The sequence below is a fragment of a genome, unplaced genomic scaffold (genome assembly GCF_019419815.1).
Source record: "Pyrus x bretschneideri cultivar Hongxiangsu unplaced genomic scaffold, Pyrus_bretschneideri_v1 Contig14, whole genome shotgun sequence".
In the NCBI taxonomy this organism is placed as follows: Eukaryota; Viridiplantae; Streptophyta; class Magnoliopsida; order Rosales; family Rosaceae; genus Pyrus; species Pyrus x bretschneideri.
This window is the reverse complement of record NW_025999435.1, coordinates 5,698,671-5,710,785: the sequence shown is the minus strand read 5'-3', so window position 1 is coordinate 5,710,785 and position 12,115 is coordinate 5,698,671. Positions and strand designations below refer to the sequence as shown.

Below are 12,115 nucleotides of genomic sequence, written 5' to 3'. Positions count from 1 at the left end.
GGTGATGATGGGATTTGGAGGGGCGTTGTGTGACATATGGGTCGAGTTGCAAAATTCAAAAGATCTTGACACGTGTCTGGAGTTGGTTGATGCAAAAGGCTATATAAGTAAAATTATCTCCTTCTACCTATCTACATGATGAATTTATCCTTTTATCTAGTACTACACTATATATTTATTCAGATAATTCTTAGTGTGATAAAAGAATGAAAACGAATCCATGGTAAAATTCTAGATTTAAGATATATTTAAAAGAAAATTAATAAAAATGGTTTGAAAATTTTGAATTGTAACGATAAGGATAAAATAAAGGGTAAAGTGAATAGTATCATGATTAGCTTTTTATAGTAAAAATGTGATTTTTTGTTAAAATAAACAGTAACGGGAGCTTTTTATTAAAGTTCCCTATATTTAATGGTAATATTCTACTATACTATAATGAAAATAGAAGGTGCAGTAGTTACTTTTTATAACTTCAAAAAGAGTCGTACACAACACGTTGTTATACAAAAATAACGTGTTCAATTTAAAAAGCATCAGGTCATTGAAAACGAATAGATTGGGTTGTGTCGTTCAACATTAGATGCTACATTTGTTTTACCCCTTTGAGATTTTAATTTTTATTAATTTTGTAGTGTGTAATGTACTAATGTTATAAATTTTTTTGTAATTTAAGTTTGGGTGAGAGATTAAAAGGGTTGGTTGGATTAAGCGGTGGGTTTTGGAAATCTCAAATCTTATCTAATTTTTTATTTTTTTTTATAATTTTAAGGAGGGATTAATAAAACATAAGTTTGAAAAAACTCAAAAACAATATAAGACGTCGACAAAATTCAGCTTTGTAGGTAGGTTTTCACAATCCCACCTCACTTCTGTCTCTCTCGGCCATCATCTCTCTCCCCCATCTCTTGTCTGCACAAGTCACAGTGATTTTATCATTGAGTCAACTCGGCACTTCCTATTTGGAGCTGAATCGCTAGATCCAAAAGCAATTCTGATTGTTTCATTTGAATTTATCGTATTTTTATTAATAAATTCGAATTTTAATCGTATTTAAAAATAATAAAAAATTTGTCGAATTTGTCTTTGTCTTTGTCTTTTCTAAAATTTGACAAATATATACTTTATAGCTAAGTAAAGATACATTATCCCCTTTATCTAAACAAGAAACTCTAAACTCCCTTATGAAGGAAATTTTTTTCTAAATGAAGATCATTTGAGTAACACGTGCATCTTGCAATTCGATTGAATGCAAAATCTAGTTGACGTAAACTTAAAATCCAATATTTTACCCACAACTTTCAAAGCCTAGTAGACGGTGAACCAAAACTCAATTCAAAATTGAATAAGAAAAATGGAAGATTGCTCTTCATACCTTTGAGGAACCTCTTTACATTTGCAAAGGCTAATCACCCAAAATGAGGGTCTTCATTTCTTTGCTTTCCTTGCATCTTGTTGGTTGATTTGAATTGGATCTCCAGGTCCCAAAAGAATGGGAACTCTAAGTCTCCACAACAAGGAGTGATGCTTCTCCTTGCTAGCAACACCCACCCTATGTGGCTGCCCTTGTAGAGAGTGATGCTTCTTTAACTTCTCAAAACAATAACCCTAATGAGGCCTAGGCTATAACTCCCTTTATATAGTCATTTCCTTTGAGTGAGTAAAGAGAAAACCCTAGCTAGCCCTCCATATGGCCGCCTCACTAAGGTTAGTGGGCCTTTTGGGCTTTTAGTTTTAAGTTGTTAAACCATTTAACTTGTTAGGCTTGATAGTTCAAGGCCCATTGAGCCATGAAACCCAATACTAACTTAAGCCATCTTTGAACTTTTGTTTGACTACATAACATTTTAATTAATTCTAGTCATAACAATTAAACTATTTAATTGACTTACTCATCTACTTTGTATTTATTCAATATCTACTTTACATAGTGTACGCTTCATTAAGTTTTAATTAGCGAGAAGATAGTAAATTAGAACTACCTTTCAACTCTCCTTTTAATGAAAATTAGGTATTGCTAATCCTCAGGGCTTCCAGATGCTATGATTAACACCTAGTAGTGTGTGATAGCTACTGAAGCTAACTAGAAGATGTGAAGAACCTATTCAATTGAAATTACAATACAATATAGTCATTCTCTAAATCAATACTCTTGATTACATTGTTTGGTTGATAGTTTATTCATGTCCACTATCCAATGTGATTCTCTTTATTTGATTTAGTGAATTCTTTTCTGAATTTTGGACCAACAAAGTATATGCATTGAGGAAAAGAATAATGAACTCCAAAACCCGGAAACAATGAATTTTTAAAACTTGTATAGTTGATCAAACTGTTGGACGTATGCCCTAAAAGTCAATGATAAGATGAAATCCCTTAGGATAATACACTACAATTAGTCAACTTTGACTAGTCATGGGGCATGATCACTGACTAAGACTATCTCATCAATTGTTTTATGTGTAAGCAGTGCGTCCATGGATAATGTATAAAGGAAGAGGTAATCTAAAGAAGTTGGATTGTTGAGATCTTCTTTCAGCTTTTTATCTTATCCTAAATTGTTCCTAGTTATAGGATTATCAAATGGACATCGATAATCTGAAAGCATCGGCACATACTATGTCTACTTAATTGGGAGGATGACTAATTTCAAGTCGAGTGTGCGATCAAAAAAGAGTGAGGCACTGAATGCGATCAAATAAGAGTACTTGAGTGGAGTTATATATACATGTCAAGCAATCAACTTTAAAAGTTGCAATAATACAAGTAATCCTCTGACCTAATTAGACACCATGACTACCTTATGGATAAGCCACTCGGCGTTTGATGATGCAACATGACCTTGCCTTATCTTGGGTGTGTTCTATATATCGTTAGGGCTCTTGAGTTATTCACATAGGCATAAGAGTGTACAACAGGGTTCTCTAGCCTTTAGTAATAGAAGGAGAATATTTTACCATATGATTTGGGAATCTTTGGTCAAAGTATCGAGTGCGATTAAGGAAGGCATTCCTTATACATCTCAATTGAATCATATAACATAAGAAATCGTATTAGGGGTTTGACATAAAGTAATCATACCGATGTGATTAAGAGTATCTAATTAAAAAAATGATCAAATTGCATTGTAATTTCAACCAAATAGGTTCCCAAACTATTCTACTTTGGATTGGATGGTCATGACACATGGCTAGATGTAACTCATGACCTGTGGCCCCGCTTGATGACTAACCATATAGTCGTCAATGATTGGAAGAATTAAAATTATGTTTTAGTTTGCTAAGTGATTATATTAGTACTAATCACCTCACTGCCTCGCTAATGAGAAGGATACCGATACACTAGTTCATTGAGGTAAGTATATAATGATGAGACAAATTAATTATAGGGTAAATTACACAAACCTACCTCAACTATGAGTCGCACCATAATTTCATACCTCATGTTTTAAACATTGCAATGTCATACCTTAATTTATGAATTCGTTGCAATGTCATACCTCCGTTAGTGATTATATCAAATTGGCCATTAAGTGATGATTTGGCAAATGGAGGGCCCATATATTTGCTGACATGGCAGTTTACTTGTGCCAGGCATTAATTTTTTTATTATAAAATATAGGGTAAAGTACAAAAAACTATCTCAATTATTGGTGTCACGACACTTTCATACCTCATCTTTTAAAATTGATAATGTCATACCTCATCTTTAGAATCTGGTCCAATGTTATACCTTCCATTACTTGGCCGTTTACTTTTCCGTTAAATGATAACGTGGCTTGATCCGGATCCCACTTTCTATTACAAAATTAATAAAATATTATTAAAAACTAAAAAATAATAATAATTTTTAAATATTAAAAGAAAAGTAAAAAAAAAAAAAAAAAAATCCCACTTTCTTCCTCCTTCTCCTTCTTCTTTTGCAGATTCAGGTTTTTTTTTTTCTTCTTCTTCTTCTTCCTCCTCCTCCTCCTCCTTCTTCCTCCTCCTCATCCTTTTGCAGATTCGAGTTTTTTTTTTTCTTCTTCTTTTTCTTCCTCCTCCTTCTTCTTTTGCAAATTTGGGTTTTTTTTAATTTTCTTCTTCTTCCTCCTCCTTCTTCTTCTTCCTCCTTTTTCTTTTGCAAATTCGGGTTTTTTTTTTCTTCTTCTTCCTCCTCCTCCTCTTTCCTTCTTCTTCTTCTGGGTTGCAGATTCAAGTTTTAATTTTTTTTTTTTCGGTTTTTTTCTTTTGTTTCTTCTTCTTCTTCCTCCTTCTTTTCTTCTTCTTCTTCTTCTTCTTCTTCTTCTTCTTCTTCTTCTTCTTCTTCGTTGCAAATTTGGGTTTTTTTCTTCTTCTTCTTCTTCCTCCTTCTTTTTTGCTGGGAGGAAGGGGGCTAGAAGGGAGAAGAAGATGAAGATGGGGGAGAAGAAAGAGAAGAGGAAGGGGGGGGGAGGGTACGAACATAAGGTTTTTTTTTTTTTTTTATAACTTTTCTTTATTATTTTAATATTTAAAAATTATTAAATGATTTTTTTTTTAGTTTTTAATAATATTTAATAATTTTTTAATAGAAAATGTGATCCGGATCATATCACGTCAACATTTAACTGAAAAGTAAACGGCCAAGTAATGGAAGGTATAACATTGGACCAAATTCTAAAGATGAGGTATGACATTGTCAATTTTAAAAGATGATGCATGAAAGTGTCGTGACACCAATAGTTAAGGTAGTTTTTTGTACTTTACCCTAAAATATATCATTTAAAATAGGGTAAATTACACATAACTACCTCAACTATGAGTCGCACCACAATCTCATACCTCATGTTTTAAAAATTGCAACGTCATACCTCAACTTATGAATTTGTAGCAATGTTAGACATTCGTTAGTGATTCTGTTAAATTGGTTGTTAAGTGATGATTTGACAAATAGAGGGCCCATATTTTTGCTGATGTGGCAATCAATGTGCCATTAAAAAATAAATAAATCATTTAAAAAAATAAAATTTTATGTCAAGACTTAAATAAAAAAAAAGTGGACCCTACTCCTTTTAAATCACAAAATCCATTGTCTTCTCCGACTACACTCCGCCCTCGCCGATCTCCCTTCTCAGTCTCCGACCTCCCCAAAACCCCACTGCAGATATCAACCTGTCTTACACTAAATCTATCATTTACAAAAGAGTGGAACCATCTAAACAAAACCTTAACCATAAAAAAAACCATTTGCATAATTTAATTTCTTCAAATTCACCCAAATTCTCAAGCTTTCTCCACCGACCACCATCAAGTTTTTGAAATTTTTTCTTCTTTTTTACCTGCTTTCCTTCGGGTTTTCTCAGGAGACCTTGAACTCCCACCTCCTGTCGCGATCGTTGATCTCGAATACCCAGAAAACACCGATACCTACTTCAAGGAATCGAAGATGATATAAGTTTTCGGATTCAGAGTGGCGCAGAGGGGTTTGAGGAAGAGTTTGGGATTGGATTGGTGTTGGATTTGGGATTGAATCTAGTGGAGTGGGGGAGAAGAACGGTTTCAATTAAAGGTTTGGTTTCAGGTTTGAATGTAGGGTTTTGCTTGAACAAATGCGTGGGAGAGAATGGTGGAGGAGTGCAAGGATTTGGAGAGTAATGCGGGAGAAGAAGCTGGCTCCGAGCTTGCCGTACATGAAGACAAGTGAGAGGGGAGATCGGCTAAGGCAAAGTGCAGTCGGAGAAGACAATGGATTTTGAGATTTAGAGAGAGTGGAGCCCACTCTTTTTATTTAATTTTTGACATATAATCTTAGTTATTTAAATGATTTATTTATTTATTTTCTAATGGCACAAGTTGACTGCCACGTCAGTAAATATATGGGCCCTCCATTTGCCAAATCATTACTTAACGTCCAATTTAACGGAATCACTAACGGAGGTCTAACATTGTAACAAATTCATAAGTTGAGGTATGACATTGCAATGTTTAAAACATGAGGTATGAGATTGTGGTGCGACCTATAATTGAGGTAGTTATGTGTAATTTATCCTTTAAAATAATAAAATTTAAATGATAAAATTTTATGTCAAGAATTAAATTAAAAAAAGTGGGCTCCACCCCTTCAAATAACCAAAACCACCATCTTCTCTAACCTGCCCTCCATTCTCGCCGAACTCATCTCTTAGTTTGAAACTAGACCTTGAAACCATTCTCTCCCATGCCTCTATTCAAACCATACTCTAGAGTCTTCCTGGTCTTCTCTGCCATCTTCCTACTTTCCCAACGTACAAAACGTCATTCTCTTGACTCAGCTCTACAGCCTGAATTCAAGTACTCAATCACCGAATCAACCTGGGCTTTCCGATTCATCGACAGCTTGATCAACGCCCTCTTGACGAGCGCATTGCCACAATCTTCTTTGGTTAGGCTCTTGCGGCAGAGAGGGGACAATGCAACGTCAATGGCATCGAGGGTTGAGGTCTTGAATCCCTAAGCGTCGAGGGCAAGGGCTTTAAGGATGTGGGTGGCAGCGTCTTTGGGGTCCAGGACGATGGCCTTCTCGACCTCATCGAGGGCCTGTTAGGAGAATGAGATGGAAGAAGAGCGGGAATCGGCGAATCGGGACTGGGCGAGGAACTGGGCGCCTATGACGCTTGGCTTGAGAGACAGGTTTGTTGCAGAAACGATAACGAAGGTTGGCCATGAACTTTTGGGGGATGTTGTGAATGGAGAGGAAGACGGCGACGACGAGGATTAGGCCAGTTCGGAGGAGAATGTCTTTCGCGATTCAGGACTATTCGATCGGTGCAGATTCATCTGTTTGGGAATTGATGCATAGGAATTGGGATTGAAGGAATCCATGAGTGGGTGTTTGGGAATTGAGTTGAGGGAGGATTGGGAGATATGGGAATTGGTTTCAGAGTTTGAATTCATATTGAGAAGGAGGTTGGCGAGGGATGAGGAAGGTAGGAGAAGAAGGTGGATTTGGTGATTTAAAGGGGGGTGGGCCCACTTTTTTTAAATTTAATTTTTGACAATTTTTATTTTATTTTTTTTAATGATATTTTATATATAATTTCTTCATGGCACAAGTGAATTGGCACGTCAGTGAATATATGGACCCTCCATTTGCCAAATCATCACTTAACAACCAATTTAACAAAATCACTAACGGAGGTATGACATTGCAATGTTTAAAACATAAGGTATGAAATTGTGGTGCGACATATAGTTGAGGTAGGTTTGTGTAATTTACCCTATAATTAATTTGTCTCATCATTTGTGGTTGACAAAGAAAAATGATATTGGACTCATGGACCCAGCCCCGTTTCGGCCTGTTTCAAACGAGTTGGGTTAGGTCCGGTTCCAAATTCTGAAATCCCATTACCAGACTCGACTCGCCCCATCACTATTTACATAGGTCCAGTTCTGCTAAATTTGAGCCTGGCCTGACCCGTGCCCGCCCCTAAGTAGGAGCATGACATGAGCGTTACACGTTTAAATAAGATACAGCACGGTATAATTTGTCAAAAAATGGGCGGGTCGCGCCCAAAAATCAAGTCCAATGTGCCGGGCCACGCCTAGACAAGTTCTGGCCTAAGCGCACATGGCCCAACCCACTTAATACCCATTTATGGTATGTATGATGTAAACAACTCACCTAACATGACAAAACCCTACTCGCTAGAATTGACAATTTTGAGGCAAACAAGAGGACTGGAGTTTGGAAGAGGGGAAAATCTCTTCAACTTCTTCTTTGATTAGCTAGTTGTTTCCCATTGGCATCTCTTCCAAGGTTTAATTAATTCAAATTATCAACCCTTTTTAGGCTATGTTTCCTTCCAATCTCCCCCGAATTTCACCTTCACCTTCACCTTTTAAAATATTCGCAGGGATTGATAGAACTGAGCACAATGGAAAAATTATTTAGATCTCGAATTTTAAAAAAGGTTCGGATCTTAAATTTAGTGAGTGAAATAGTTAGTTGTTAAGGAAGCGAGAAATCTGCATAATTGTTAATTTGATGTAATGCTGCAAAAGCTTGTGGAAGTTTCAAATGATTGTTTTAAAAAGTTCTCATTTGGGGAAACTCTTGTTCTTCTCCTTTCACGTTAGTTTGAGAAGAGTACATTTCATCTAAGGGGTGTGATATCCACACACTCTTCTAATTTTTAGCCGTCCGATCAGATGAATTGAAGAAGATCAAAGAACAAAAATTAATAAAGGTGTGAGAAGTAAAAAGATAATAAAAGAATCGTTACAAAGATAAACAACACAACGTCGTTTAACGTATGGGATGCAAATTACAAGCAGCTACCCCCTCGTAAAATTTCCTGACTCCTGAAAATGAAGGGGTTCATTCCCCCAAGAAACACATCCGGCAGTCATTTCTCTGGCGAATAGTTCAACACACCGACTACGTTGGAGTCCCGGAGAATACTCCTGTAAAAATCCTAATAAAAGGTACAAGAGAACGTATATCAGTAAATACTGTATTGCCTAATTGACAACCGGACGCCTGAGTATCAAACATGTGATCAGTTCCTCCACACAAAAAATTAAAGAAGGATAAAATGATTCCAATGAATGGGAAAGTAGCGAGTACATAAACACTACTAATAAAAGGGTTATAGTATAGCGTCGGTTACAAGACTAAACTTACTTGCTACCGGGGGCTTCCTTGAGTAGTCTCCTGGTATGCTTAACATGATTTGATTATCTGGTATAGGTTTGGATCTTGAATTGTCATCCGTAGCCTATACAGTATCAACGTCACACGCAGAAGAAGATTACTAATGCTAAAATCTAAACCATAAGGCATAAGCAAAAGAACAGGCTGCTGCATATGGTGAAAACTAACCTTCCCTGGACAAAGGCCCAATAGAAGGCACTCATATGGCCTGTGATGAAAGAGGTCCAAATCGCCTATCAAAGAACCATCTGCTTTGACCTTCGACAGTCAATAGAACCAGACCTTGTCAAAGTGAATTCACTAAACTATAGCCAAGTTTATTCACTATGAAAACAAAAACACACACCCAAACTGAGAACCTTCAACCAGTAACAAGTAGCTGCATATTCGACTCCCCATGCAGGAAAAAGTTCCTTCTCGACAAAGCCACGCAACTTCTCCCTGTTGGTCACCCATAAAGCAACAAGTGCTCCATTTGTGTGACACAATTGCTTGATGGGAAGGGATAAGAAATATCGGTTGGGCAAAGTTGAGTACCTATAATAACAGTGACAACCACATAGTTAGTGAAAAAAATGACAAGTTCCTAGCAGCTTGTAGCCCATATTAACGCTAGTTCATGCTACATATCAAATCTGCATCAGCCACTCATCTACAACTCCAAAATGTTTCAACGAACTTAACTACCAAAATTAATAACATAAATTAAGAAAATTTTCCATGGTTGATCGGTTGATCTGTTAATTAAGACAATAGGACAAATTTTACAATAGTCACTTGGATTAACATCCCTTTAATGTCACTTTTTACTCTTTAACAACAGTAAGCGGCACACTCTTACAGGGTGAGTATGCTTTCAATTCCATTAAAAAGTTCAAAATACAGGAGATGCCTGGGTAGGTTATTAGAAAAGGCTTGCAGGTTCTTTAGGCGAGAAAGCATAATAAGGTAGAATGCCTACCTCAGCTTTTGACGTGCACTTCCATTTTCCCATGGCGGATCAACAACAATAAGATTGAAGCCACAATCAGACTCTGCTGCACAAAAAGTACAAAATTTAAGCTACAATAACAACTATAGAGTGAACTTGCAAAATGATTCTACCTAAACGAATACTTTGCCTTGCAAAAATTCATGAAATTAGCTCTAGACATCATCATGCTAGTAAATGTACATCACATTTCTTCCAATTTACAGTACAAAACAATACAAAAAAAATAAAAAAAAAAAAAACATAGCAAGAGACTTTAAGCATGAAGCATCTAGTTTGTGCAATTTACTCCTACAGAACTTAAGTTGTTTACACATTCAGAAACAGGTTTTGCAGATAATACGGGTTTGAAATGCAGGAATTACCAGGAATTAGATTGTGAATCTGCCCCAGATCAGACTTCCACATGATAGAAAACAAAACATGTAAGAAACATTGTAAACTACCTAACGGAGTTCATCTGTGCGTTTAAAAGAAAAAAAGTCAGTAATGTCAGCGTACCATGTAGAAGGAACTCTCCGGAGGTAAGATATATCGACTGCCCAAAAGTTCAGCCTCCACATCTTCACTGGTCTCATTAATGACTAAGTTGTTAAACACAGGGACTGCTCGTTGTTTACAGTATTCCATGACAGGGGAACCTGAGAAAACAGAGTACAGTTCACTGGGATTAGTAGATACAATTCTCTGTCGAAAAAATACAAAGACATTTCACATTCCAGAAATATGCAAACCACGCAACATGATAGCATCATCATGTTTATATAGTCTACTGGAACAAACTCACAACTCAATTGGATAACATTTTTTTATAGCAATTAGAACTCGAATTGAAGAGTTGAGATAGCTAACAGAAGAAAGGACAGATGATGAGCATCCATATGAGCCGAGCATTTCCAAGATCTAACTCAAGTTTTTTCTTCTGTAGTGGAATGGTTTGGCGAGCAAAACTTTAAATAATATTTACAATTACATTAGAATTTATTTCAATTATCAAGCAATCCAGCACCAGCTGACAAGCAGCTAATAATAATCTTGATAAAATAAAAAAAGGCGACATTTCAACTTTTATCCAAAAAACAAAAAGAATCAAAGGCAAAAAATTTCGAATAACAAAACCGACCTCCATCTTCGCTTGCATTGTCATGTGATTGCGAATTTAAAGTTATCTCATACAGCGGCGCCTGCCAGACCCGCCCGAGTTCAACCAGCGACTGCGTAGTGCTGGGAGACGAAGCTGAATTATCGAAATCATCCCTCAAATTGCTCACAACCTCTAAAAGCTCAGTTGATCTAAGTAGAGATTTATGCGCCTTCAGCAAAAAAGGTCTTGCTTCCTGCAACAAAAAAACCATACAAACACTAGTCTCCGTCTGAATTTCAATCACAAATCACAAAACTCTTTCCAACATTTTCTCAGTAACCAATAAGCCTTGCAACATTTTCTAGTCAACCAAACAGGCATTGAGCCAGCGAGAGAGCGATTACCTGATGGCGTTGATCGGCGGCGCGTTCTCTGTCATTGAGAGTCTGAGGCTTCTTCTCCTTCCGCATCCGCTTTCTGGAATTCGAACACACCCTAGGCTCTTGAATTTTGGATTTGAATGAGCGGGAGTAGTAGGCGGAAGGGGACACCCTGAACCGGGTGTAGGAGCGGTTGAGGACGCGAACCGGGTCGATGAAAACGGCGGTCGAGTCTTCGAACCGGTACACGCCGGAGTCCAAAAACGTCGATAGCTTGCCGGCTGGTTTCGAGTCCTCCATTATCGCCGTGTAGGTTTCGGCGTTCAGTTCGGCTGTTAGAAATCCTTAGGGTGTACTCTTATTTGAATTTTAAAAGAATTTAGAATCTAGTAGATAATTAGGATTTTAAAAGAATTTAAGAGAATTCATTTAAATACAAGGTGGTTAATTAAAGGATTTTAGAATTTTGGTATAATCAACTAAGATTTTAAAAGATTTTTATAGATTTTAAAGGATTTCATTGAATAAGTGATTTTGGAGGATTTGAGAAGAGTTGATAAGCTTAAAAAGATTAAAAAGAATCCTACCTCTACCCTAGGATTTCTTTCTAACCCCCTTTGATTTCTTTCTCTCTCTTTCTGTCCACTCTGCAACCGAGCTTTCTTTCTTTCTCTCTTCCCATTTCATTATTCTTGTTAGATTGCTTTTGGAGGTGTACAACATGCAAGGGCAAATCAAGCTAATTATCCACTGCATCACTCCTTGACAAGGTAATATGCGCATTCATTGCTAATACTGAGATTGTTTTCCTATTTACATAGGAGTGAACCTATTTATAGTGTTGTCACAATACATAGTTAGAGATAGGGTTAATTCAAGTTTTGGTTAAGTATATTGTATATATTCATTTGTAAAACACATGGATGTTTTTGGAGGAAGCTGACTTGGTAAATGAACTTTCATCGTGGTATGCTTGTTCTTTGTGAAATTTCGTAAATACCAATGTGA

At 36.6% G+C, this 12,115-nt stretch overlaps 1 protein-coding gene across 3 annotated transcripts; it reads right to left on the bottom strand.

Moving 5' to 3' along the window:
- Positions 1-8,180: 8,180 nt before the first annotated feature.
- On the bottom strand, positions 8,181-11,744 carry LOC103927352 (methyltransferase-like protein 2). Of its 3 annotated transcripts, none has more exons than XM_048579943.1 (9): positions 11,132-11,744; positions 10,767-10,980; positions 10,145-10,284; positions 10,009-10,042; positions 9,614-9,689; positions 9,012-9,189; positions 8,821-8,910; positions 8,623-8,716; positions 8,181-8,402 (listed from the first exon to the last, which is right to left on the bottom strand). In XM_048579943.1, the coding sequence occupies exons 1-9, from the start codon at positions 11,405-11,407 to the stop codon at positions 8,377-8,379; spliced, it is 1,128 nt and encodes a 375-aa protein (XP_048435900.1). In that variant the 5' UTR covers positions 11,408-11,744; the 3' UTR covers positions 8,181-8,376. The 3 variants fall into 3 exon arrangements, with proteins under 3 accessions (XP_048435900.1, XP_048435899.1, XP_009334546.2); XM_048579942.1 differs by having other exon boundaries at positions 8,181-8,413; positions 11,132-11,736; XM_009336271.3 differs by having other exon boundaries at positions 8,181-8,413; positions 9,614-9,686; positions 11,132-11,732.
- Positions 11,745-12,115: the final 371 nt, after the last annotated feature.